The sequence below is a fragment of the Rhinolophus hipposideros genome, assembly GCF_964194185.1.
Source record: "Rhinolophus hipposideros genome assembly, chromosome: 19".
NCBI lineage: Eukaryota > Metazoa > Chordata > Mammalia > Chiroptera > Rhinolophidae > Rhinolophus > Rhinolophus hipposideros.
The window spans coordinates 17,643,838-17,670,175 of record NC_138065.1 but is presented as its reverse complement, the minus strand read 5'-3'; the positions used below and the strand labels follow the sequence as shown (position 1 = coordinate 17,670,175).

Genomic DNA, 26,338 nt, shown 5'->3' with positions numbered 1-26,338 from the left:
GTGAACACTGGCCTGAGTTCCTATCAGGCTATTTCGTACGTGCACGATGATTCCAGAAAACAAAACACGTTTCTGTCTCAACACTTTGCTCTTTAAACTGAGTTCTCCTGACTAAGTGGACCCTACTGAGCTGAAAAAATAACTTGCTTCACTAGCCCAAGACTGTAAACCCATACGCCATCATCCTACACCAAATCCTCCTCTCCTCTCCGCAAGCCAGTCAAACATTTGAGTTTTCGTAATCCGCCAGGATCAGGAAGCCAGTACCGGGAGTGCCTCCTCAGAGCGCGCTGGCGCCGCGCCCAGCCCCGCTCCTCGCTCGCACATGCGCAGCAGAGATTCCTTATGCCCTTGGGTTTCCAACCTCTTTCCTTCACTTGGCTGGTCTCTTGTCTCTGTTTCTTCTTTGACAACTTTTTAAAGCCTAATGTCTCTTTCGGAAGAATTTTTGTTTTTAATACCTTCAGCAGCTACCTGGAATTTTTGGAATTTTAATCACGTTGTTTTTCCACCATTGTAGAACGTCACCCAACAGTCTGGGCAACCGGGCTCTGAAGAGAAGTCACTGGTCTGTGGAGGAAGTGTCGCGAGAAGTCGACAATCTCTCGCGTTATTTCCTTGTTTCCAGAATCCTTAGCGCGAGGCGGAAAAATAGTCATTTCTCTCAGCTTCTGTTGACTACCGCATTTTTCACTGCGGTTTCTTCTGTAGGCTTCCCGGTTGCTGTTCCTCGGACTGAAATGGCGGCCCCGGAGCAGCCACTGCCAATGTCGAGAGGATGCCAGAGCTCTGTTTCTCTTTCTCCGCCGCGGGGCGACCGAACCCTTCTAGTGAGGCACCTGCCAGCCGAGCTGACCACTGAGGAGAAAGAGGACTTGCTGAAGTATTTTGGAGCACAGTCGGTGCGCGTCCTGTCAGATAAGGGGCGACTGGTAAGTGCGCGCTGGCCCCTAGCTGTCCGGGAAGGCCCTGAGCGGGTGACGCGGCGAGTGGGAGCTCTGACAGAGGAAGAAGAGAGAAAAGGGGGGAAGACGCGCTTTTGTAGTGGGGGAATTTCCTCTTTTCTATCAAAACGTCTTGCATGCCTAGTGAAGTTTTAATTGGCTCGAGTCTGGATTAGTCACAGCGGTGAGTAAAAGGGCAAGTGAGAAAGCAAGGCAGAAGAATGGAAAACGGCTTAGTTACGTTCCCTTTTCAGACCCATCCTGAGAATCACAAAACTCTGCATTTGGGGTTATTTCTATTGTGAGTCTACTCACAGACAAATGTAACGAAGGACTTTCTAAAAACCTTGGTTTATTTACAAGTCAGTGGTAAGACAGTCATTTAAATAGTGGAGAAACTACAATAGTAGCATAAACTAGTTGCAGAATTTCTACTAGATCTTTGACGAAGTTCTTCATAAAAATTTTTTCTGACAGAATCTTTCGGGGAACAATATTTTAAGACTTAAAAGTTCCTACACAGGAATTTACGCAATTACTTCGCTTTTTTTTATTCCTGATGATGTTTTAGATGGATGTCTCTCCATTAAAATGACAGTGATGTTAAGTTTCTGCAACATTGCCTCTGATGGGGCAAAACTCTAGTGTTTTAAAATCTCTCTAGTTATTATAATATGTAGCCAGGGTTGAGAATTACTGATATGTAAAAAGACCAATTTTGATCCAAGTGTTATGTACGGTAAGTACTCATGATAGGTTCCATGTACGACTTTAAGCCTAATGACAGCACCAATCCAATTTTACCATAGGCTAAGTGATGTATATATGTAAGATTTAATTTCCTGTGGCGTCTCATCAATGATATAAGGAAAGGAATTTGAACAGAATGATGTTTTTCAAGGACCTGTGGTATACCAGCGAATACAAATATTCTATGTGATTCAATACACTTAATTAGGTCATCTTGGATCAGATTAGACAAAATTACAATGTGTGATATAATTATTCAAGCAACCGTAAATGCTTTAATAAGCATTGGCAAGAACTCTTCCTTAGTAATGATTCATTTACTTTAGACTTATGTTCCTTTTCTGATGGTTCTAAAAATATTTAGTTTATATTTTAAAATAGTCTTCTCATTGAACCCTTATTACAAGGATAAAGCACAAATGAAACATGCATTTGAATGATTTTTCTGCTAGCGAACATTTTTAAACTGTAGTTGGCTGTATAAAGGAAAGTTTAAGATCTTTATCTGTGTTATAAAATGGGAGATACTTTATATTTTTGCATGATTTAAGTGTGGTCCTTTGTGTATAGTAGCGATTTTTAAACTTCTGGTTTGTTGAACTGGTTTGTTAAAAGTATATGTACAGGGCCTGCCCGGTGGCTCAGGCGGTTGGAGCTCCATGCTCCTAACTCCGAAGGCTGCCAGTTCGATTCTCACATGGGCCAGTGGGCTCTCAACCACAGGGTTGCCAGTTCAACTCCTCGAGTCCCGCAAGGGATGGTGGTCTCTGCCCCCTGCAACTAAGATTGAACACGGCACCTTGAGCTGAGCTGCCTCCCGGATGGCTCAGTTGGTTGGAGCGCATCCTCTCAACCACAGGGTTGCCGGTTCAACTACCGCAAGGGATGGTGGGCTGCGCCCCTGCAACTAGCAACAGCAACTGGACTTGGAGCTGAGTTGCGCCCTCCACAACTAAGACTGAAAGGACAACAACTTGAAGCTGAACAGCACCCTCCACAACTAAGATTGAAACGACAACAATTTGACTTGGAAAAACGTCCTGGAAGTACACACTGTTCCCCAATGAAGTCCTGTTCCCCCTCCCGAATAAAATCTTTAAAAAAAAGAAAAAAAAAGAAACACAAGTACTTCAAAAGAAAAGAAAAAGTATATGTACAACATGTTGTTGTGTATGTATACCTTTATACGAAAAAGGCTACATAGCTTTCATCTCAAAGAAGTCTGATCCAAAAAAGATTCAAAACCACTATAATGAAATTAGTAGTAATCAATTAAGTGATCTCAGTTTTCTGTCCTTTTGCAAGATTTTTATTAAATGTGTGAAATCACTGTTAACTGGTAAAGTATCAGACATCCTTATGAGAAACTGAAATTATATCAGAAATAATTTGTACCTTAATTCTTTTTCAGAAACATACAGCTTTTGCTACTTTCCCTAACGAAAAAGCAGCTATAAAGGTATGACTTCTTCTTTACTATTAAAGTCAGCAATTTTCTGTTATCCAGTCTTGGTTCAAAAATGAAACGTATGTTAAACTATAGTTTTTAAAAGTGAAAGGGTTTGTATTTCAAGATTTTGCTCCATGGCCTACGTATCGTTTGTCAGCTGCCAGCTCTTACCCATTGTTTTGGTATTTGGACATAAGAATTATAGATTAACTGGAAAGTAAGTGAAAGTTGAATTATAACCTCATATATAATTAAAAATAAGTTGTAAAGGATACAAAATTGATAACTATCTCTGTAACTTGCAAGGCAAGATGTTTTAAGTATTAAAGGGAGACCATATAAATATATACATATATACACACACACACACACACACACAGACACATATGTATGCCTTTTAATATATATTTAATATATATATACCTTTTAATATATATGTTTAATATATATATATATATATACATACATATATATATATATATATATATATATATATATGTTTATATTTAAATCCTAGGGAATCATTTGCAAAGGAAATCACCTTTTATGTAGACCTTTAATGATTAATCAGATTTTGAGAAGAAAACAAAGGGAGATTGGTCTTCTAGGCTTCCAGGCTTGGAGAACATTAAGTTAAGCTATGAGGGATGGAAAGTTGTAACAGGAGCAATAGTTATGGGTTGGAATAGAAATAGGACTTGCAAAATAGTTTGAGTTTAAATTTGGGTAGGAATGAGGGAGGGATTGAATTTTGTTTAGTAGATATTCTAAAGGCATACTAATGATACTTTTGAGTTGGTCAATAATATGGTCAAATCTATAAAATCTATCTAGTAGAGTTCATGTAATGGATTGGATATAGAAAAAGATTAGAAATAGGAAGACCAAATGGAAAGGCAAGACGAGAAATGTTATAATGACCAAGGCAAGAGAAAGGATCTGAATAAATTAGTAAGAAGACAGAGAGAAGTAGATATACATGTATACCTTTGTAGAGACGGAATTTCTAGGTGTTGTATTCCCTATAGATGTAGAGGTTGAGAGGGAACACTTTGAGGTTTTGGACGGATTTATTGGCTTATTACGTTAACTGGCACGAGGGGCCGGATTCAGAGGATGTTTGCAAAGGTAAATAATTAATTTCAGATATTATCTATTATTAACTTAGAGGAGTCACTGGGCTACTTCGGTGAACGAATATGGTTGCTCAAAGGAAGACGAGCCAGGAAAGTAGACTGGCAGGGAGAAGTTAAGTAGGAAGTAGAACTAGAAAAGAAATTATCATGGATACAAAGAGAAGAGTGTTTTAAGAAGATGATGTCATGTGATGACACGAAATGAGAAATGAACACAATCTATTAGTAAAAGACTTTTTATTGTGAAACAATAGAAATGACCCAAATTCTCAATAAGGGGAAGAGACACCTTAAACTATAGTATATCCATACACTGGACTACAACTGTTAGAGAATGAGTTCAAATATATATGCATTAATAAAGAAGGTAGCCCAGATAGAATACATGAATAAAGTTGCAGTATGCTATGATAAAGTAACCTTGGATTTTTGGAAGACTAATGGTATATATGTTAGTTTATGCATAGAAAAAATTATACTATAAAACTATATATGAAATTGTTAATAATGTCTCTTGGATGGTGAGATTATAAAAGACTTTCACGTATGTATTTTTAATGTATAGAAATTTCTTTCAGAAGACTTTTTAAAGTCTTCTGTATAGTATAGTAAGTTATAAATATAGTATAGTATAGTAAGTTATAAATAAAATACGGTAATGAAAACCACATTGATTTAGGGTTAACATGGAGAAGTGGACATGGAGCCAGTCAGTGTCTTTGGGAAATAATTCGTAGTAAAGAGAAGGAATGAAAAGATAGGAGCAGTGAGGACTTTTAGGCTAGAATGCAATTGACTGATGAATTTTTAATAAACCAAGCGAGAGATGAATAAGAATAAAGTAGTTGAGAGAAATAGCGAAATTAGTTAACATAAATACTTGAAAAGAAGAGAATGTGTGTGACATCTATTTTGAGGGGAAAGTTGATGTAATTCAGCATACATGCCCATATTTTTCAGATAATCAATGGTTAACTGTAATAAAGAGGTCTAGAATTGATTTAGGGGCTTGAAAATTGTTGAAACATTTTAAAACTTGCTTTGTATAATTAAAAAGTCAAATAAGGATGCATGAAGATGGTAGAATAAAATTGTAGTCCCAGTTAAGGTCTACAGTTAAATTTGTTCAAAAAATATTAGGATGAGGATAGAAGATTAGTGGTTCCATTTCTGAAGTATTGTTTTTGAGATGTTTGTTAGACACCTAAAAGTTACTATCCAGTAGTTTGGATATATGTTCCTGGACTTTCAGGACAAATGTTTGGGCTTAAGTTATAAATGGAATCATCAGCATAGAAATGGTGTTTAAATTTAAGGTGCTGGTTTAGGTCGCCAAGAAATCGGTCGAGTGGACCAAGATTAGGGTTGTGGAGTATGCCGGTATTAAGAGTTTGAGAAGGCACGGGCCAAAGAGATTGAGGAGTAAAAACCAGTGAGCTAGGAAGAAAACTAGAGGAAAATATGGTGTCTTGACAGCAATTGAAGAATATGTATCAAGGAAGTAGTGATTAACTATGTGAAATGATGTCAAATGAAGACTGAAAGTTGGCCACTGGCTTGGCAATACAGAATTTGCTGTTGTCTATGACAAGCAATGTAGTGGATTGATTACGGCATGAGCTTGATTGATACTGGATGGAAAGAGAGGAGTTTTAGATAGAGGGCTTAAGGAGTTTTACTGCAAGGGTAATTAAAGGGGGGAGTGGTAAGTGAGATCAATAGATGAAGCAACAAATTTTAGGATGGGAGATCCGAGCATGTTTACATACTGATGTGGATGATGCTGTAAAGGACAGAATACTAACTGTGGTAAGACTGCCCCGTGCACTTCCAGAGAGTAGATGAGAGAGCCTGGGATTTAGTATCCAGTCAAGCAACTGGATTTAGATAAAAACATGGATAGTTAATATCGTGATAACACATGGAAGGTAGAACATGTGGATGCAAATGCTGGTAGATGGGAGTTACAGTGGGAATCTGAAGTTCTCCTCTGGTCACTTCAGTTTTCTCAAAGTAAGAAGCAATGTCCTAGGCTAAAAGAATGGGAGAGAAATATTGTGAGGTTGAGGAACAAAGAGAGATTGGTAATAAAAGTGAACTAAGAATGTGGCATCATTAAGGTCCACCCCTAGACTTGTGGTTGTGGTTGTGAATATAAAGTGAGACTGAGCAGATTTGTTGTTTGTTTTTCTAACCATTTCAGCATGCCTGGGTATAGGCAGAGTTTGATTTTAAACCATCCAGATTTTGGTTTTGTTAAGTGATAGGAAGCATACCCTTAATAAGTAATAAAGGCTTGGCAGCCAGAGATTTAGAAATGGGTTAGAAATACCCAAGGAAGTGATAACAGTATTAACAAAGAACATGTGTAAGTTATTTTGTAGGTGGTCTCTAACAACTCATTTTTGGTAAAGTTATCAATTTTTTTACTCTTATTCTTCCATCTGAAGGCATTGACAAGACTCCATCAGCTGAAACTTTTAGGTCATACCTTAGTTGTTGAATTTGCAAAAGAGCAAGATCGAGTTCATTCACCGTGTCCCTCTTCAAGCACTGAAAAAAAGAAAAAGTACGTAGATAGGTTTTTTTTTCATAACGTTTTAAAGTGCTTTTTTAATTGGTTGTTTTGCTATTGGACTGTTTTCAGACTAATAAGTAAATAATTTGAAATGATAGCTGGTACATCTCTCTAAATGAATCTAGTACATTAAAACAGTATGTTTATTTTTGTTCCTAATTTGGCATTAGGAACCTGAATATTGATTTATTATTAGGAATTGTTCAATGTGAAGTGCGAACAGAGGGGTAAAAAGTATTCGACTTTAAGCGGAAAGAGGGTAACTATTGTAAAGTCTTTGTTATGTTACAGATAGCAGGGTATCATGAATAGGCATGGCCTTTGAAATCCAAGACTGGCATTTGGTTCTCAGCTGTAAGTCTTTGTAGTTATATATATATAGCCTTTAGGAATTTGCTGTACACTAATGGTTCTCAAAGACTAGTCCCGAGACCAGCTGCATCCTCTAGGATCTTGATTGGAATATAGATTCTTGAGCCTTAACCCAGTCCTACTGAATTAGAAATTGGGGGGTGGGAGATGGGAATAAGGCCCCAGAAGTCTGCGTTTTAACAAACCCTCTAGGTGATTTTGATGCACATTAAAGAAATTTGAGTATCACTTTGTATACTATGTAAACTTCAGGGTCTTTTTTTTGGTTTTTTGGTCAGTGAGATTTATCATACCATCTTTATAGGTTGGTGAAAGGTAAATGAAAATGTGCCATGCTTTGTATAATATCTGGAATAGAGAAGGTAGTCAATAAAGGTTGATTCTGTTTCCCTCCCTTTCAATTGGTGTTTGCTTGAGAAATACTTAAAAGTTGTATTTATTATGGAACTGTTTTCATAATGCAATGTTTGAAAAGAAATTACGTTTTTTCTGTATGTGATTTTTTCTCTCTGTTTCTGAAGATAAGATTAACTTTGATTCTTTATGTCCTAGGTCTGATGACCCAGTGGAAGATGATAAAGAAAAGAAAGAACTTGGTTGTTTAACTATAGAAAATGGAATTGCACCAAACCATGGGTTAGCATTATTTGTTTGTATTTTGTTGTTCTTTTGGTTTTTGTTGCTCTGTGTAAAAACCTATCTTATTATATTGCAAATAAGATAATTTTTAAAGGGGTATTTTACATCATGTATATTTTTAATCTGTTGATTAACATTTTGAGCTGTAAGAGTTTGTCACTGAATTTGGTTCCATTAAAATGTTCAGAACTATGAGATAAGCATTGAGAAGAAATATCTTATTTTTCTTTAATCAATCAGATGGCAAGTTTCGTTTTAAATATACTTATTTGAATCTATTAGGAACAAGGTAAATCTAAGACTACTGAATTATTTGAAGAATTTTGTATGTTATCAGGTTATATAAAATGAGTTTTTGATAAACTTAGTAAAACATGATAAGCATTTTAAATATTTTTTTTTAGGCTGACTTTTCCTCTAAATTCATGCCTCAAGTACATGTACCCACCACCTTCAAGCACAATCCTAGCAAACATAGTAAATGCTTTGGCAAGTGTACCTAAGTTCTATGTACAGGTAAGTAGAATAAAACTTACTTTCCTCAAAGTAAATGCTTACGTAATTAATATATTATTTCTCATGCTAATTCTCATACTTTTTCATAATAGTATTAATCAGACTAATTCTAACAGTCAATGATATAATATTTTAAAGGTGTCTTAGTCAGTTTGGGCTGCTGTAACTAAGTGCCATAGACAGGTGGCTTATAAACAACAGAAAATTATTTCTCACAGTTATGGAGTCTGAAAGTTTGAGATGAGGGTACCGGTATAGTTGGATTCTGGTGAGGGCCCTCTTCTGGTTGATGGCCATTTTTTCTCTTTGTGTCCTCACATAGCCTAAAGAGGGAGAGAGAGCTCTCAGCAGTCCCTTTCAAAAGGGATACTAATCCCATTCATGGGGGCTTTACCCTATGACCTAATTACTTCTCTAAGTCCCCGCCTCCTAATACCATGACATTAGAGGTTAGTGTTCAATATACGAATTTGGAGGGTAGGAGGTTACAAGTATTCAGTCCATTTCAAAAGGTGATGAAATATTCTCTATTCAAGTAAAGGCTTTTATAAACTATAGCATAAGCATACTATTAGGTTTAGTATTAATTATACTAATAAACATAAGGTATTTTGGAAAATACAATTTCTGGTAACTCTTTGCTACTTTATCATACAGATTCTTTCTTAAAGGAAAAGACATAGTGAACCGCTTGGCAAATACTTGAAAATATTGATAGTAATAGGATGTTTTTTGAAGTACAAAATATTGCTGATGTTTATTTTCTTTATTATACTTCTCTGCATTTCAAAATAATCGGGGAAAACAATAACATTGCAAGAACATGACATTTTAATGAGAATGATATTTGTAGAATTGACAAACATTTTAGGAAGGCTAATCTTCTGAGATATATCAGTGACTTGTTCAGGGGTTACAAAGGCGAGAGGTGGGTCAGCCTCAGTACTAAATTAATCAGTAGTGTTATTGTAAAGTTTTTAAGTACATAAAATATGTGAGTTGAATCATCATTGTACTATGTGATTTTTAAATGTTTTATCACTTTAAGGTACTTCATCTTATGAATAAAATGAATTTGCCCACACCTTTTGGACCAATAACGGCACGACCTCCCATGGTAAGAACGCTCTTAGAATTTTCAGGATTCAAAATTTCTCCTAATGTGTGATTATAGAGGCTAAATCTTACAGATGTTGTGCCAGTGACCTCTAATGTTAACAGAAAATAATCGACAAATATAAAGTTATTGTGATAATAACATTCAAGTGGAGAACTGAAAGTAGGTGTAAACCAGAACATGACAGAGATGCTTTTGGTAATAGAGGCCATCATTTCTGTGAGTATTGTTGTTTAGTCCTTTGATGCAGACCATTGTGCCATCCTATCAGATAATTATATTTAACAAACTTAATTATCTAAAATTTCCATTGTTCTGGTTTTGTTGCATATGAGGCTTCATTTGCAGAAGAAACGTTGCTAATTTTTTATTAGAATTTATTATCCAATTTATCAATAATCTAGATAACAGGCTATGTCTGCTCTTGAGTAATTCTAGTGAATATTTTGCATAGTACTTTTTTAGATAATAGCAATGGGAAGTTATTTTGAATGCTAACATTTAAATAGAAAATTTGCTTTTCTGTTGTGCATTGTGGATTGGCTGATTTTATAATGTGTATAATATTAGCTTCACAATTCTTTGTAACTCCAATACCTCAAAACCTAGCATAATGCAGGGATATTAGTTAAGGTTACGTTAGCTGCAATTAACAAAAAAAAACCCTCAAATCTTAGTCACTTAACACAAATATAAGTTATTTCTTGCTCACGTTAAGTTTATTTCAAAAATAGGGCATTCAAAAGATCTAAGTTGTCTTCACTATGTCCATCCTCAGGTTAATGAAGACATTATGATGCAGCCTGCATCAAGAAGGAAGGGAGGATTATGTGTGTAGAATTTTTTATGCTAACATTCCATTGGCTAAAACTCAGTTACATGGTGAAATCGAACTGCAAGGGAGGTTTGGAAATTTAATCCAGCGAAGTGCCAGGGAAAAAGAAACAAGTTTTTAGAACATTTAGCAGTCTGCCACAGCAGGTGTTCCCTCAATATGTTTTGAATGTGTAAAAGAATATCATGAGGTAGAGAGATAGAAGAATCATGTATCTAAATGGAAATGTTTCTTTTCTGTAAACATGATAAATTGCTTTTTTGTTTTGTTTTTAATTAGTATGAAGACTATATGCCATTGCATGCACCTCTTCCACCTGCATCTCCTCAGCCACCAGAGGAACCTCCTTTGCCAGATGAGGATGAGGAATTATCTAGTAAAGAATCAGAATATGAAAGCAGTGATGATGAAGACCGACAGAGGTTTGTAACTTTAAATAATATTTGTTTAGGTTCCAAGAAACATATAATATGGGAAAGCTCTTGCTCTTCTTAAATTTTGCTTTAATTCTTTATAATTTGGGGACATTAGAATTTTTCCATCCTCAGCCCCAACAATTCAAGCATATGTAGTAGCTATAGATTAAGACCTGAGACTAGATATCAAGACCTAAGGAAAAAATTTTAGATTATGAGTAAATTTTTAGATTGATGATTATGGTATTATAATGTACAGAATCCTCATTATTTGTGGATTCTGTATTTGTGAATTTGCCAATTTAAAAATTATTTGTGACTCCAAAATCAGTAGTTACAGTGCTTTTACAGTCTTTTGCGGACATGGGCATGCACAGAATGGTACAAAATTTGAGCTCTCTTGACATGCACATTCCTAGGTGAGGTAGAACAGTCGACAGTCTGCTTTCTTATTTCAGCTATCATACTGTAAATAAGTGTCATTTTCATGATCTATTAGTATCAGGTTTTTCACATTTTTGTGCTGTTGGTGATTTGGCATTGTGTTGAAGTTCTGTCTAATGTTTCTGAGATCAAGAATGTACCCTGTAATGTACCCTATGAATAAAATGTGTGTGTGAGATAAGCTCTGTTCAGGTGTCAGTTATAGTGCTGTTGACTGTGAGTTCAATGTTAATGAATCGACAGTATATATTAAATATGGTGTCCTTAAGCAGAAACACACATAAAACAAGGTATGTATTGATCAGTTGATGAAATGTTATGAGCAGAGACTTGCAGGAACCTAATCCTGAATTTCCCTTAGGGGCGGTGACTCATTCATTATTCACAAATTTATTTGTGGAGACTATACAATATAACTATCTCAAATAATAAGAACAAGAATACTAAATTGTGTTCATATTTTTCAGCTACTCCCCTGGACTTTTTCACCCCAGAAAAATTTTCAGAGCAATTCTGTAGGATTTCATAACAAAAACTATTCATAATAACTATGACAGATGAATTCGTTTTTAACTTGGCTATTCTTGATGATCTACATATATTTTATTTAAAGATTCTGGTGACGAGCAGTAAGTTGTTGATAATGTTCAGGTACATAATCCACAGCGTAGCCTAGAACAGGAATTAGTAAACATGTTCTGTAGAGCGCCAAAGATTTCTATTATAGTGGGATGTGGCTGTGTTGCAAAAAAAGTTTCTATTTACAGAAACAGGCAGCTGGCTTGATTTGTTCCTTGAGCTGTAATTTGCCAAGCCTGAGCCTAGAAGACAGGTATGGACAAATGACGGGAATCTTCAGTAACTATCCATAAAAAAAGGCAGACACAGAAGGAGTGGTTGGAATGAGTCAAACCCAAGTAGAGAATCTTGGCAACATGCAAATCAGCAATTTGACTATTATTGAGTCAACATTCACTTAAGTAGTGGCTCTAACTATATCCTCTTTCTAGGGAGAGGGAAAATCAACACATACTTGGGCTGAAATTACACAATAAAGGTGAATAGAGTATCTGTTTGAATACAGACATTTAGGAAGACTGATAGTTCTTGATAGACTGTAACTTTAATTTGTTGCTAAAGAAAGAACAGTATAGAGTGCTACATCGGGTTAATTATTCTCTATAAATTTTACTTTCTTTATAAAAGTAATGGTAGTAAATAGAAATGCTTTATGTAGACTGGCCAAAACCTTTTCTGTTTGTTTTTGTTTTATTATGTTTACATTTAGGGATATAATGAGCCTCCAAATAATTCATCTTGAATCATGAGAACAAAGACTGCATAAAGCAGTCTCTGGTTTCATGCTTCTCTATTATGTTCTGAAAATGTTGGTAGAAAAATAGTACTATTTATTCAGCAAATATTCCACTGTTGTGGAAACTTGGTATATTTTGGATGAGGAATTTATGAAGGTAGACTAATGTTTTGTATAGCTTGATTTATTTAAACGTTTTGGTAAACCATAGTTGTTAAGGGGTTTAAGAATTTACAGCATATGTTTACATATTTCCTTGCTTTGAAAAAAAGGTTTAAAACTCATTTAACCACACTCTTCTCCTCCCCTGCATTTTGTAATGTGTATGTTTGTTTTGCTTTTAAATTGCACAAATGTAACTCTGGAGAGGTAGAGTTGTGACTAGTGTTTTTTTTTTTAACTTCTGCTCTGTGGAGACACTGTGTTTAATCCTGTGGAAAATACAAAAATACCCAGACACATCTATTCTAAATATTACTTATATTCAAAATGGAGATGAGCTTATATAAGGTATCAGTTGTCACACCTTGATTGTTACTTATAAAGTTATTTCAGAATATAGTATTTGAAAACTTGGTTCTAAGTAAGTTACTTGTTTCTATAATGATTGATTTGCAACAATTATGTACAAAGTGCTTTTACTAAAAATACATCAGTCCAGTCTGTCTTTAATAATTAGAATGTGAATCAAAATAATTTATTGTGTTTGTAAGGCCTTTTGAATAGCAGTCAAGAAAAGAGCAGTAAAATTACATAGATTGTGTTAATGTATTATGTTCCATTTTTCAGCATCATATCCAACCATTTTATTTGGGCAACTAATAATTTTTATAATAAAATTTATCTTTAAAAGATAAATTTCAATTAAATAAATTCCCAGTTCCTCCAAAGATAAAGGTTGAGCAAGGAGGTTTAGAACTTGTTCTTTTGTCAAATAGGTTATATCTTAATTGATGACTTAGAAATTATACTTATGCCATATGTATTATTTCATAATTCATAAGCCCAAATACAAATGTATGCTTAACAGAAACAGTGGTAAATAGCTATGCTTTTACATTAAAAAAATTTTGTTTTACTTTCTCTTCCCCCAATGTAGAATGACCAAACTAATGGAACTAGCAAATCTTCAGCCTAAAAGACTGAAAACAATAAAGCAGCGCCATGTGAGAAAAAAGCGAAAAATAAAGGATTTGCTGAATACATCTACATCTGTTTCGCACAGGTAATTTTGTTTTGGATTATGAAGTAAGCGTTCTGTATGTACTTGTCTGCTTGATTACCTTACATTATTTAAAAACAATTATGGTAAAAATTTTAGTCGCCCGTTTGCTGTAAAATTCTACATATTTTAATATCTAAATTGGATAAAATTATTAATTGCAATTTTAATTTCATTTAGCTTGTAAACAATATAAATTTCCCTTGAACTTGTAAGTAACTTAATATATGGCGAAGTTTGTTTAAATTATCTTTTTTTTTCATTTTAAAAGGAATGAGTCTTTAATCTTTGTGTTTTTTTAATTTCACGTTAAGTGAAATATGATGTCATTTCCCACCTGCGTAAGTCTTGACACCACAGTTTTATGCTTTTAATCTCCATAGCAACACTGAACAAGTAAGAATAAATAATGTGAACCAAATTAAATTTTTCAGTAGCCCATTAAAAGAATAAGAAGAAACAGATGATATTAAATTTAATAATATATTTTATTTTACCTATTATATATAAAATATTATTTCAGTAATAATATGAAAAGTTATTGAGATGTATTACTTTTTTTTGTACAAAGTTGTCAAAGTCTGGTGTGTATTTTATACATTAGCATTTTTTAATCTGGATAGCAACATTTCAAGTGGCTCATTAGCCACATGAGGCTAGTGGCTATTCTATTGGACAGCACAACATCATAGTGTATATAGAATACAATACATAAAAATGCTTATATTAAATGTAGAATGAACTTTTTGGCATATTGGTAAATATCATGAAGCTTACATTCAGTTATCCTTAATTTCTTAACATCTCTTCAATCTACTTATCTATTTAAACTGGGAATTTAATAATACTTATATTAGAAAATTTGTTAGGGTTTATTGAAATATTAAATGTAATTTACTTTGTGCAATACCTGTAGTGTTATGAGTGCTTTATCAGTGTTAGCTTTTTAAATTAAAAGTAAATATGACATAATCTTTTACTCAGGATTTTATTTGCAGTTACAAAGTAATGCTGTGATTGTTTATAAACAGCAGTTTACATCCAGTGCTATTACCTTCGGATGTATTTGATCAACCACAACCTGTAGGTAATAAAAAAATTGAATTCCATATATCTACCGACATGCCAGCTGTATTTAAGAAAGATTTAGAAGAGGAACAAAATGGTGAAGAACAAAATTGTGGTGAGCATATTCTAGTTCTTTAATATGCTGTATAAAAATTCTCAATCAGCTTTTTGTGTTAGAATTAAATTTTGTATGTAATGTTTTTGTATTTTGGTATTCGTGAACAATATTTAAAATATGCAATTAGGTCTTAGTATCATGGAATGCTATCCATTGGAACTTTTTGTATAATTAAAACTGGTGCTTAATGATGAGATTGTCACTGTTGCCTTTTGCTTGTAATGAAGTCTAGAGTGAAAGTCTGGTTTTTTTGCTGATGTTTACACAAATATAACAAGAGTTTCTTGTATTGAATTATTTTTTCATTCCATGTTAAATGATTTTCAATGGTTTTATTAATATAATTGTATTATTGGTTGGGAAAGAAGAAATATAACTTTTATGAGTTGTAGATTTCATGTAAACTTTTTTTTAATTTAATGAATTTGGAAGATTCTTTACCAAGATACTATTCTTAAGTTGAAAAATAATTTATTGAAATTACAGATAGTTTTCTGCTTATTTTAGGCATTAATTTGATTTTATAAAATAATGGCATTCCTTTGTTCTTTAAATCTTTTAATTTTTGAAATAATACACACTTACAGAAAATGTAATCAAAACAGGAGCATGTGAGGTAAAATTTTTAAAAGGTAACATCTCAAACCCCACGTTCCCCTATGCCACTTAGAAATAACCACTGTTAATAATTTGGTATATAGGTAGATATTATTCCAGACCTTATTCTTTACATGTGTAAATACATTTTCTCTGATTTTTTTTTAATGGGCATCTTGTTTTACATAGTGTTCATCATTGACTCAGTAATGACTTAATTGAAAGCATAGAGCATGACAGGCTCTGTGTTAGGCCCAAGAAAACAAGTGATGGTCACTGATCTTTCGGAATTTAATGTCTAGTGGGAGTAGCTTATTATTTCAGAACATAAAAATATATATTTTTACTTTTTTGTGGCTGCATAATACTCCATAGTACAGTTATATCAATATTTAATCATTCTCTAGAATGAAGTTAGATTGAAGATAGATAGAAGTTCAGATTGTTTCCTTTTTTTTTTTTTTTACTGTTACAGAAAATACTGGAACATACATTTTTGTACATGTATCTTTATGCACTGGTATGGATATAGGATAGAATGCTAGTAAGTGTTGGAAATGTAGCCAGTAGAAAAACTGTAACTGATTTTAATTACAGTCTCTCTAATGGTTAGTAAGAGTACATTACCTTTTCAGATAGCTCCTTTTTTGTTTGTTTCAATATTTATATTTTTCTTTTTGTATGTTTTTCTTTCTTACCTCATGGCTAGTTACTCTTTCACACAAATTTTTATTTTTTTAAGCTTAATTTACCAAAGGGCTTAGACCTGTAATGAGAGGGAGATAGTCATCCCATTCTACATCAGTATCAAATAGTAATACTGAAGTAACAGCAGAAGCAGTTTTAAATTTTTCTCTTATTGATTGCCTGCAGGCTATTTGTAAGGTGTTTTTTGTTTGTTTGTTTTTTGAATTTTCCTAATTGAATGAGTAATTTCTTAAGTGTACAAATAATTCTTTTCTGTACTTCTTATAGGACCAAGATTAGGATTGGCTTTTTTTCTTTTCTTTTGATGGGTGGAGGTTTAATGGATATATATATAGCCATTAAACCTCCATGTGTGTGTATGTGTGTATATATATATATTTTTTTTTTAGTATCCTCAAATAGGAGTATCTTATTTTAAGATATTTATCCTACCATAATGGGATAGTCTTTATCTTTCAATCATCTTTGAGAAGGTTGATAATTGTTTCACAGTATTCTGAAATAGCATTATGAAATCTTTATATTTATATTTTTCTTATATAATCGGTAGACTATATAAGTAATCTTGAATGACCATGTCATTAGCAGAATGCGTTTAATAATTTGTAATTTATTCAATGAATGCAAATTTCTTTTTACATAATTATTAATAGTTCAGAGTGGGTAGGTTAAACAAAGTACTGATTATTTTTTCCAAAACACATTCTCCCTATCTGTCTACCCATTAAATATTTCATTGGATGCCCTTCTGGCATTTCAAATTAAATATAAACTAAATATGTCAAAAATGAATTAATTTTCTTTCCACCTTCCAGGCCCTCTAAGTGGCATCACAAAGCAACCATTTGGCTCTTTAGCTCTTGTCTATGGCTGTTTTCATGTCACAGTGCCAGAGTTGAATAATCATGACAGAAACCATATGGCCTTCAAAGCCTAAAATATTTACTATTTGAACCTTTACAGATAATCTTTGTCTACCCATTGTAAAGTACTGAAAAGTACACCAAAGGGTTTTAGTGCCAAAAGATACCTTAAAAATTTTAAATGGAAAACTAAAACTATTTTGAAGGGAGGAATTTTTAATGGTTGCTGTTAATGTTAAATCTTAGATTTACCTGCTACTGGAGTTGATGCATCCAATACAGGATTTGGAAAAATCTTCCCAAAACCTAATTTGGACATCACAGAAGAAAGTAAAGAAGACTCTGATGAACTGCCATCAGAATGTATTTCTAGAAGAGAGTTGGAAAAGGGCAGAATTTCTAGAGAAGGTAATTTCATGAAATAACCAGCACTTACTCCATTTTACGTTTCTTTGACCCTTCAGAAAAAAAACAACAAATCTCTTCATGTTGTTTACCCATAAGCACATAATTCAAAACATCTCTCCACTTAATGTTTTTAATCACTACTTTTGGTTTTTAATACTCATACTTCTAGGGAGGAGAATATCTCTCGGTATAATCTTTTCAATCCATATTTGTTTGGAAAATTTTTTGTTTGTATTCCTAAAACTTAATGTGATATCTTAAACACAACAATGTGGCCCACACTCTTGATAGACCACAGTACTGTGTCTGGGATTCATGCAAACCAATTGTTTATTTAAAAATAATAATTTTAATTATTTGGTGATTAAAAGTCTGTATTTAAGGATATATCTTAACATGGTAGTTTTTTACTTCTAAAGGATTTTTCCTGTTATGCACGTTTTGGGAAAATACTTAGGTGTTTTAGATTGACATGTAACACATAATTTTTCCTATAATAATAAGAAATAGACTTCCAAGGAGCATTTTTGCATAGAGCCGTTGTCAGCAACAGATTATTGACACTAAACAAGAGTAGCTGTATAGAGATTCAGGAGCCACTGTTTGTCTTAAATACTGTATTGTTTGAATATTTCATTCTTACATTTGAATATGTTGATGCCTGGTGGTTTGGGAAATTGACCTTAAGCAAAACAGTTACACCAGTGATTGATAACATATTAATTTGCTTCAGTCTTCAATAAAGTAACTCACCTTAAAGGAATTTTGATAGTAGATACTTGATTGGATAACTTTTAGTTATTATAGATGACTGAAAATTTTAAATTAATTTTCATATTATCAATTCAAATTTTTAATAAGTATTTTTATCCCTTTAGTAACGGCTATTTTTAGCATTTTAGCATTTTCATAATGCTTGTTTTGTCTATTTAACAGCATATTTGTATGTTACTTTTTTTTTTGAAAAGTTGATGGAAATATTTTAATTTTATATCCTTGTTTTGTTTTTAAATAAGAAATGGAAACACTTTCGGTTTTCAGAAGTTATGAACCTGGTGAACCAAACTGTAGAATTTATGTAAAGAATTTAGCTAAACATGTTCAAGAAAAGGTAAGTTGAAATTTATAAATTTTATTATTTTACTTTTTGTTTTTGCTGGACCTCGTCATTTGTCTTTTTCTTATTGAAATTCTAGGACCTTAAATTTATTTTTGGAAGATATGTTGACTTTTCATCAGAAACACAACGAATAATGTAAGTGGCAGTCATATTCTCAAATATGTTTGTTTTTATCTGTTATAAATTAATCCCTTTTTCCCCCAACATTTTTTCTTTAGAGATTAAAATTATATAAAGAAATTACTGTTATCTGTTGCATAATTAATCTTTTAGATGTCCAGAGCAGGAGTCAGCAAACTTCTTTGTAAATGGGAAAAAAAAGTAAAGATTTAATATTTTTATTTTAATGCAGGCCATATGGTATCTGTTTCAAAAACTCAATTGTGTCTTTGTAGAATGAAAGCAGCCATAAACAATACATAAACAGGTGTTCATGGCTGAGTTATAGTAAAACTTTATTCATAGAAACAGGCCTCATAAAGTCCAGCCTCAACCTGCAGTTCTAAAGCAGCAGTTCTCAAACTTTAACCTGCATAAGAATCACCCGGACAGCTTGGTAAAACAGTTTTTTGACTCTGTCCCCAGAGAGGCTGGTTTTCTAGGTTGAGGTAGAGCCCATGAATTTGTATTTCTAGAAAGCTCATTGAGATGCCAAAGCTGCTGGTCCAAAGACTACACTTTGAAAACTATTTTAATAACTCTTCCAGTAATATATGGCAATCAGGCAAAATTTTTTAGATTCTTACCCTGGCAATAACTTCTTTTCATTGGGCTGCATTAAGCAAGGCTCACAATTTTCTGAGAGTGGAAGAGAGGGATATGATTTGTAAATGTGTGGAGTTAGAATTTTAGTCTTTGAAATTCCATACCTGGTTAACTCCAAAAGACCCTTGACCATAAAAATTAGAAGTAGAGAGAAGTAGAAAGGTAAGGGAAGAGACTTTTGGGAGGAGACAAAATAGAGGCATGACTCTAAATAGTTAATTGTGTTTTAATTTTCTTCTGAAGCCAATACTTTAAAGTCTTATCTGGCCTATATCTTTTGAGACATGTATGCACAGGTCTTAAGATGTCTTAAAATTCTCCATTGTACTCATTAGTGTCAGATACCTCTTATTAGGATATCAAAAGTTTCTTTTGCTAGCCATGAAAAACACTGGTCCTTTTTCTTATTGCTGCCTTTGAATCATGATTATATAAGAAAAAGAAAAAAAATATATATATATATAGAACTATTTTATGTGCATAAATACATGTGTATATGTATACATCCTTTCCCTTTATTTCTGATATTGCCTACAATTAAAATTTGATGGGAAAAAATAATTTTATATTGAGAAAGCTGTACATGACAAAATGATAAATTCATAATTGTTTCCCATGGGACTAGTCATGTGAATTGAAAAAAAATTTTACTGAATTTTTTAATGTTTTACATGCTTTTGCTAGTCTTATAGATAAACGGTAGGCAATATTTTAGTTATAAATTACAGTCTGATTTTTGTAAAGAATTCTGTATATAATTTTCTCTCAAAAATGTTGGAAAAGAATACACTATGGAATAATAGAACACTACCCTTGGAGTGAAACAATCTGGTTTCTGTGTCTGTCTCTAACTATAGTTATCTTTGTGACCTTGAAATCACTCAATCTCTGTAAGTACCACTTGTAAAATAATGGTTTTGACTAGGTGATCAATAAGTCCCTTCCTACTCTGAAATTCTGTGTTACTTTTCTGTGGTTCTTACAGGTCCTTCTATTCTTGGTTGTTTTTGTCACTTGAGTAGCTAGTATTGAATTGGCTGCATGAATTTTTTTTTTTTTTACATGGAGATGTGAAATAAAAACTTAAGAAATTTGCTTTTGTAGTTGCTAGTAATACAATTTTTAAATCACATAAATACATTTAAAAATAGCTGAAAAATGATACAAGTACATCATCAAACTTAAATTACCTACTTACAGAATTAACTTTAGAACCAAATACAAAATACAATTTTAGAAAGCCCTCAGTAATTAATTATGTGCTAATTAGATGGTATAGTCATTTTTTCCCTCTGAAATAGCAAAATTTTAAATTGATCAACATATTTCCATTCATTTCATCAAAATCACTTGACATTCTTTGAATCAAAACCACTCTTCCTTGACTTCTAGGTTTGATATACGCTTGATGAAAGAAGGTCGCATGAAAGGACAAGCTTTCATTGGACTTCCAAATGAAAAAGCAGCAGCAAAAGCCTTAAAGGAAGCTAATGGATATGTTCTTTTTGGAAAACCTATGGTGGTTGTATCCTTTAAATCAATCTGCAAGGACTGTAGTTTTTGGGAGAAGGGTATAACTGAAACTAATTTTTATTATCCTTTAGAAATCTCAATACTTGACAATCTAACTTGAGATACTCAATTACAAACATACTTAGCTGAGTCAGATGAGTGTTATTTAGATTTTTATAGGAAAATAAAGGAAGTTCAGCAGCATGAGGTTATTAAAATTTAGCCAAGTCTAAATGTTTCACTCATACAGCACAAAAATACATACTCATGCTAAGCCTGAGATTACAGTATCCAGAAATACATTTGAAACCATTAAAGAAAGATACAGTTCATTATAGTTTTATTTATATTTTATTGTATTGTAATTCATATTTGTGTGAGAGTTTTCATAACCAAATATATCATTAATTAACCATCCTTCTTTTAGTAGTTAATGTAGTTGGCAAACTAGAAATCAGTGGGGATAGATGACAGTGAAGGTCTAGGTGTAAAAAAATACTTACTGTAAAGAAAAGGTAAATTTTTTACTTCTACCTTACTTTAGTAGGTAGAAGGCACTCAGAAAAATAGTTGACAAGTGTTTGAGAGTAGGAAAATAAGTATAAAAGATAAATTAAAAAATGGTGCTCCTACCCTGCATTAGAAGTTCTTGATAATTATTTAGAAAAGATTACTTTCATTTTTGTGAAGCAAACCTTAATTTTTAAATATTAGCAATTTGCTCGATCTGCTAGACCAAAACAAGATTCTAAAGAAGGAAAAAGAAAGTGTTAAAAATTAGTAAAGGTAAGTGTGAATATAAATAAAAAGTTAAGACTTTTTTTGAGATAAAATTAAGGAAGGATAAAAACCTGAGTGTAGTAATTCAGTTATCTCTTAAGGTTTTTAAAGGATCAGTGGGATCTATCCACCCATCTGTCCATCTCTATCTCTCTATCTAACCAGTTAATTCCCATTAAACTTGAAAATTGTAACTACAGAATAAAACCCATTTGTATGCAAAATTTAAGTTTGGAATCTTTATTAGTCTTTATTTACTTTTTCTGCATAGGTAAAGAAGTGATTCTTAGTCTTTGACATGTATTACAATCAACTGGAAAGCTTGATAAAACCAATTGCTAGACTTCCCCTCAACCCCATCCAGAGTTTCTCCTTCAGTAGGTCTGGGATGGGCGCCTTGGGTAACCAACCCTTCCAGCTTTCCTGTGACTCAGGGGTTTTCCAGGATACCTGACTTTAGTGCTAAAACTGGGAAAGTATTCACCAAGCCATAACAAATTGGTTACCCGTGGTATGGCCTGAGTATTTGCATTACTAATTACTAATTGCACACTTCAAAGAAATATGTGGGTGTTTTTTTTCTGGAATGAAATCTTTTGTCTTTCAAATATGTAATTTTAATGCATATGTAAGTAATTTAATTATTAAAAATGGTAGAATTAAGCTTTTTAAACTTTAAAGTTTGTGTTACATTGATAGATTTAAGAAAGATGAGTGGAAATATATTCTTTTTGTTTATTGTTTTATTTTAAATCTTTCTGCCTTTGTAAACTGGAAAAACATGAAGTAAATGAGGCAAAATTACCAGTGTTAAGCTGAAAAAATTATATAACAGAAAATTTTGCTTAATGTTTATTACTTTTGTGAGATACCGTGAATATCTGAATTTTGTAAAAAGTATGTTGGCATAGTCAGAAGTCTTACAAATAGTGGAACAGTTAAAAATAAATTTCATGTGTGTTTAAAAAAAATCATTTATTTGTAAATTTAATGTGAAAAAGAAGAAAAAATTAAACTGCATTCTGCTGTTCTTCTTTAGAAGCATTCCTGCGTAAATACTGCTGTAATACTGTCATACAAAGAGTATCCTTTCTTGTTGTATCCTTTTTGGGGCAGTGCTTTTTATTTTTTGTTTTTCTTAGAAATGTTTTGTCCCTCCCCCATCCATTGATCCAGATTAAGCATTTTTTTTTACAATTTATTCAAATGAAATATTTCTAAAATTATCACTGTTGATTGAACAAATCTTTTATATGGTTTTTAGATTTGTTGCTTAATATTCTGTGCTGTCCTTTAGGTTACGTAATTTTTCCAGGGAAAGTTAGTGAATCAGGTCAATTTATTTAATTGTAGAATGTGTGCATTTTCTTTAATACAGAATTTAGTCTTGTTTCTTCTATTTATGCATTTCCTAAACCTAATTTAATAACACGTGTATTCTGTTTTATGACATATCTGGTTTAGGTATTCTATATATTGTGTTATAAAATTTCATTGGGGAAAGAATGTTGTTGTTTTTTTCCTTTTAAAAAGTACATGTACCGCAAAGTGAAATAACTGGATTTCTATGTAAATTCCAAATGAGTGTAACAGACATCACATCTGAGATGTTATTATTTAAATCTCCTTTGAGATAGATAGCAAGTAGAAGTATGTTTTTCAAAACAAAATGAAACAAAAGGAAGAAGAAAAGAGTAATAGGGAGAAGACAGAATGTTGTCAGGGTAGCAGATTAAGTGAAACAATCCTGGCGGGTATGTAAGAACAGTGGTTTCCAGACTGGTTGATGACCAGAATCACCTAGAACAGTGGTTCTCAATCGTGGTAGCACATTGAAATGACCTGGGAAATTTTTTAAAAATTCTTATTAAGGATAAAAACAACACTAAAAGATACACTGGTGCCTGGGTTCCTCCTCCAGAGTTTTGATTTAATTGGTCTGGCATGCAACATAGATATTGTACTTTTTCAAACCTCCCAAAATTTTGATTCTAATAAGCAGCCAAGGTTGAGAACTACTGAGGAAGGATTTTTACACATAAAGACTCCCAATCTCTATTTTAAAACTAATAAGTAAGAATCTCTGGGAATGGGACAAAGAATCTAATTTGAAAAGGTTCCCTTAGTGTAGTTATAAGGACTGACCAGTTTAGATACTACTTTGTTAGATTAAAGTGGTTAGGTTCCTAATACCAACCTAACCATTAAACCTTGTGTAAGTAGGAATATAAAGAGTTGGTGCTTCTACATTTCCTTCTTGCAAATCCTGCTGTTATTAGTACTGTGAAAACAATTCAAAATTCTGTTAACAATTATTAGCACCATAAGAAGCACAAAAGAATTATAGATATTGAAATTGCTATTTTTTTCAATAGGGGCAGTTAAATGTTTTATATTTTAATGTTATAAATCATTTTCTGTATCAACTTTTTTAGACAATTAAAGTTTTACACTGACATGATTCACTAATTTTCTAAATATAAATATTTTAGCTTTTAGTTATTTTTAAACTAATGAACTGTTTTATAGTCATAATTATTTTTAATGAACTTTTATGGTATTTTAGGTTCCTTTTGAATTCCGTATCTTTAAAGTGCTTTCCACCTTTGAGGAGAAGAAGTTGACTCCCTGGACTATGGAACTGTGCGTAACAGCTTTTAAAGTGTATTTAAAAATTAAATCTATATGCACTTAAATTACTTACTTGGAATATATTACATGTATTTTAATCATCTTCCTCATATATAATAAATTATTTTCTATCCAATAAAATAATAGTCTTCATTTTTTAATGTGTTTTAGACATTTTGGAAAGTATAATTTTATAACTACATAACCTTTTTTATTAAGGTAATTTTACAATACTAAATATACATTTTCTTTTAATATTACACATATTGCCCCCCCCCTTTTTTTTAACCTAGATAGCAGTGCACTTACTTGCAATTTCTTTTTATATAGTAATCTTATTTCTTGTAATATTTTTTTGTTGTTTGGTCGTTTGTTTGTTTTGGGGATTTTTTTGTAGTAGCAGTGGAGGAATTTTTTCCTACTTTAAGGAATTTGTATTCTTGCTCTAATTTAGTCTTCGATTTTTGTGCCCCCAAAATTCTATCATAATATCACTCAAAGGGTGTAAATGTTTCCCATATAAAATTATTCTGTTCCCTTAGTGGATTTAGTTTTCAACTGAATGTAAGTAGGAAGCCTTTGATATACAGGCATACCTCAGACATATTATGGGTTTAGTTCCCGAACACTGCAACAAAGCAAGTCACAATTTTTAATTTTTTTTTATTGTCCAGTGCATGTAAAAGTTATGTTTATACATACTGTAGTCTATTGTGTGCAATAGCATTATTTTAAAAAACAATGTACACATTTTAATTTTAAAATGTTTTATTGCTAGAAAACGCTAACCATCATCAGAGACTTAAGCAAGTCAGAATCTTTTTGCTGGTGGAGAGTCTTACCTCGATGTTGACGGCTGCTGATTGATCAGAGTGGTAGTTGCTGAAGGCTGCAGTGACTGTGGCAGTTTCTTAAAATAGACATCAGTGAAGTCTGCTGTATCGATTGACTCTTCCTTTCACAGTAGAATTTCTTTCAAAATTAGTCATTCTTCTCATATCCTGCCACTGCTTTGTCTACTAAGTGTATGTCAGATTCTAAATCTTTTATTGTCATTTCAACACTCTTCAGAGCATCTTCACGAGGAGTACATTCCATCTCAGTAAATTACTTTCTTTGCTCATCCATAAGAAGCAACTCCTCATCCATTCAGGTTTTATCAGGAGATTGCAGCAATTTAGTCACATCTTTAGGTGCCATTTCTAATTCTAGTTCTCGCTATTTCCACCACATCTGCAGTTACTTACTCCACTAAAGTCTTAAACCCCTCAAAGTCATCCATGAGGGTTGGGATCAACTTCTTCTATTAATGTTGATATTTTTACTTCTTTTCATAAAGCACAAATGTTCTTAATAGCATCTAGAATGATGAACGCTTTCCAGAAGATTTTTAATTTACTCTGCCCACATCCATCAGAGGAATCACTATCTATGGCAGCCATAGCCTTACGAAATGTATTTCATAAATAATAAGGCTTTAAGTCAAAATTCTTAATCTCTGGGCTACAGAATGGATCTTATGTTAACAGACATGAAAGCAATCTTGCACATCTCCAAAATTCTTGGGTGACCAGGTGCATTGTCAGTGAGCAATTATATTTTGTGAGGAATCTCTTTCTGAGCAATAGGTCTCAACAGTGGGCTTATACTATTCAGTAAACCATGTTGTGAACAGGTGTTCTGTCATACAGGCTTTATGTTTCCATTTATAAAGCATATACAAGAGTAGATTTAGCATAATTCTTAAGGGCCCTAGGATTTTCAGAATGGTCAGTGAGCATTTGGCTTCAATTTAAAGTCATAGCTATGTTAGCCCTAACAAAAGAGTCAGCCTGTCCTTTGAAGCTTTGCATCCAGGCATTGACTTTGCTAGCTATTATAGTCCTAGATGTCATCTTCCAATATAAGGTGGTTTTATCTACATCGAAATCTGTTGTTTAGTGCAGCCACCTTCATTAATTATCTTAGCTAGACCTTCTGGATAACTTAGCTAGACCTGCAGCTCCTACATCAGCACTTGCTGCTTCACTTTAC

General features: G+C 32.8%; 2 protein-coding genes across 3 annotated transcripts in view; both read left to right on the top strand.

Annotated features, from left to right (window-relative positions):
• The first annotated feature begins 321 nt into the window (after positions 1-321).
• RNPC3 (RNA binding region (RNP1, RRM) containing 3) lies at positions 322-24,316 on the top strand. Of its 2 annotated transcripts, none has more exons than XM_081026767.1 (15): positions 322-932; positions 3,106-3,153; positions 6,731-6,849; positions 7,783-7,866; positions 8,274-8,385; positions 9,434-9,502; positions 10,617-10,759; positions 13,612-13,737; positions 14,766-14,917; positions 17,335-17,496; positions 18,513-18,607; positions 18,693-18,751; positions 20,774-20,906; positions 21,608-21,679; positions 22,713-24,316. In XM_081026767.1, exons 1-14 carry the CDS (start codon positions 741-743, stop codon positions 21,665-21,667), a joined length of 1,554 nt encoding a protein of 517 aa, XP_080882893.1. In that variant the 5' UTR covers positions 322-740; the 3' UTR covers positions 21,668-21,679; positions 22,713-24,316. The 2 variants fall into 2 exon arrangements, with proteins under 2 accessions (XP_080882893.1, XP_080882894.1); XM_081026768.1 differs by having other exon boundaries at positions 581-932; positions 14,769-14,917.
• Positions 24,183-26,338, top strand: part of LOC308487892 (pancreatic alpha-amylase) — a 30,790-nt gene continuing 28,634 nt past the window's right edge. Inside the window, exon 1 of the mRNA XM_081026770.1 lies at positions 24,183-24,316. The gene's annotated coding sequence lies outside the window, so the exon portion shown is untranslated. The remainder of the gene's footprint in view (positions 24,317-26,338) is intronic.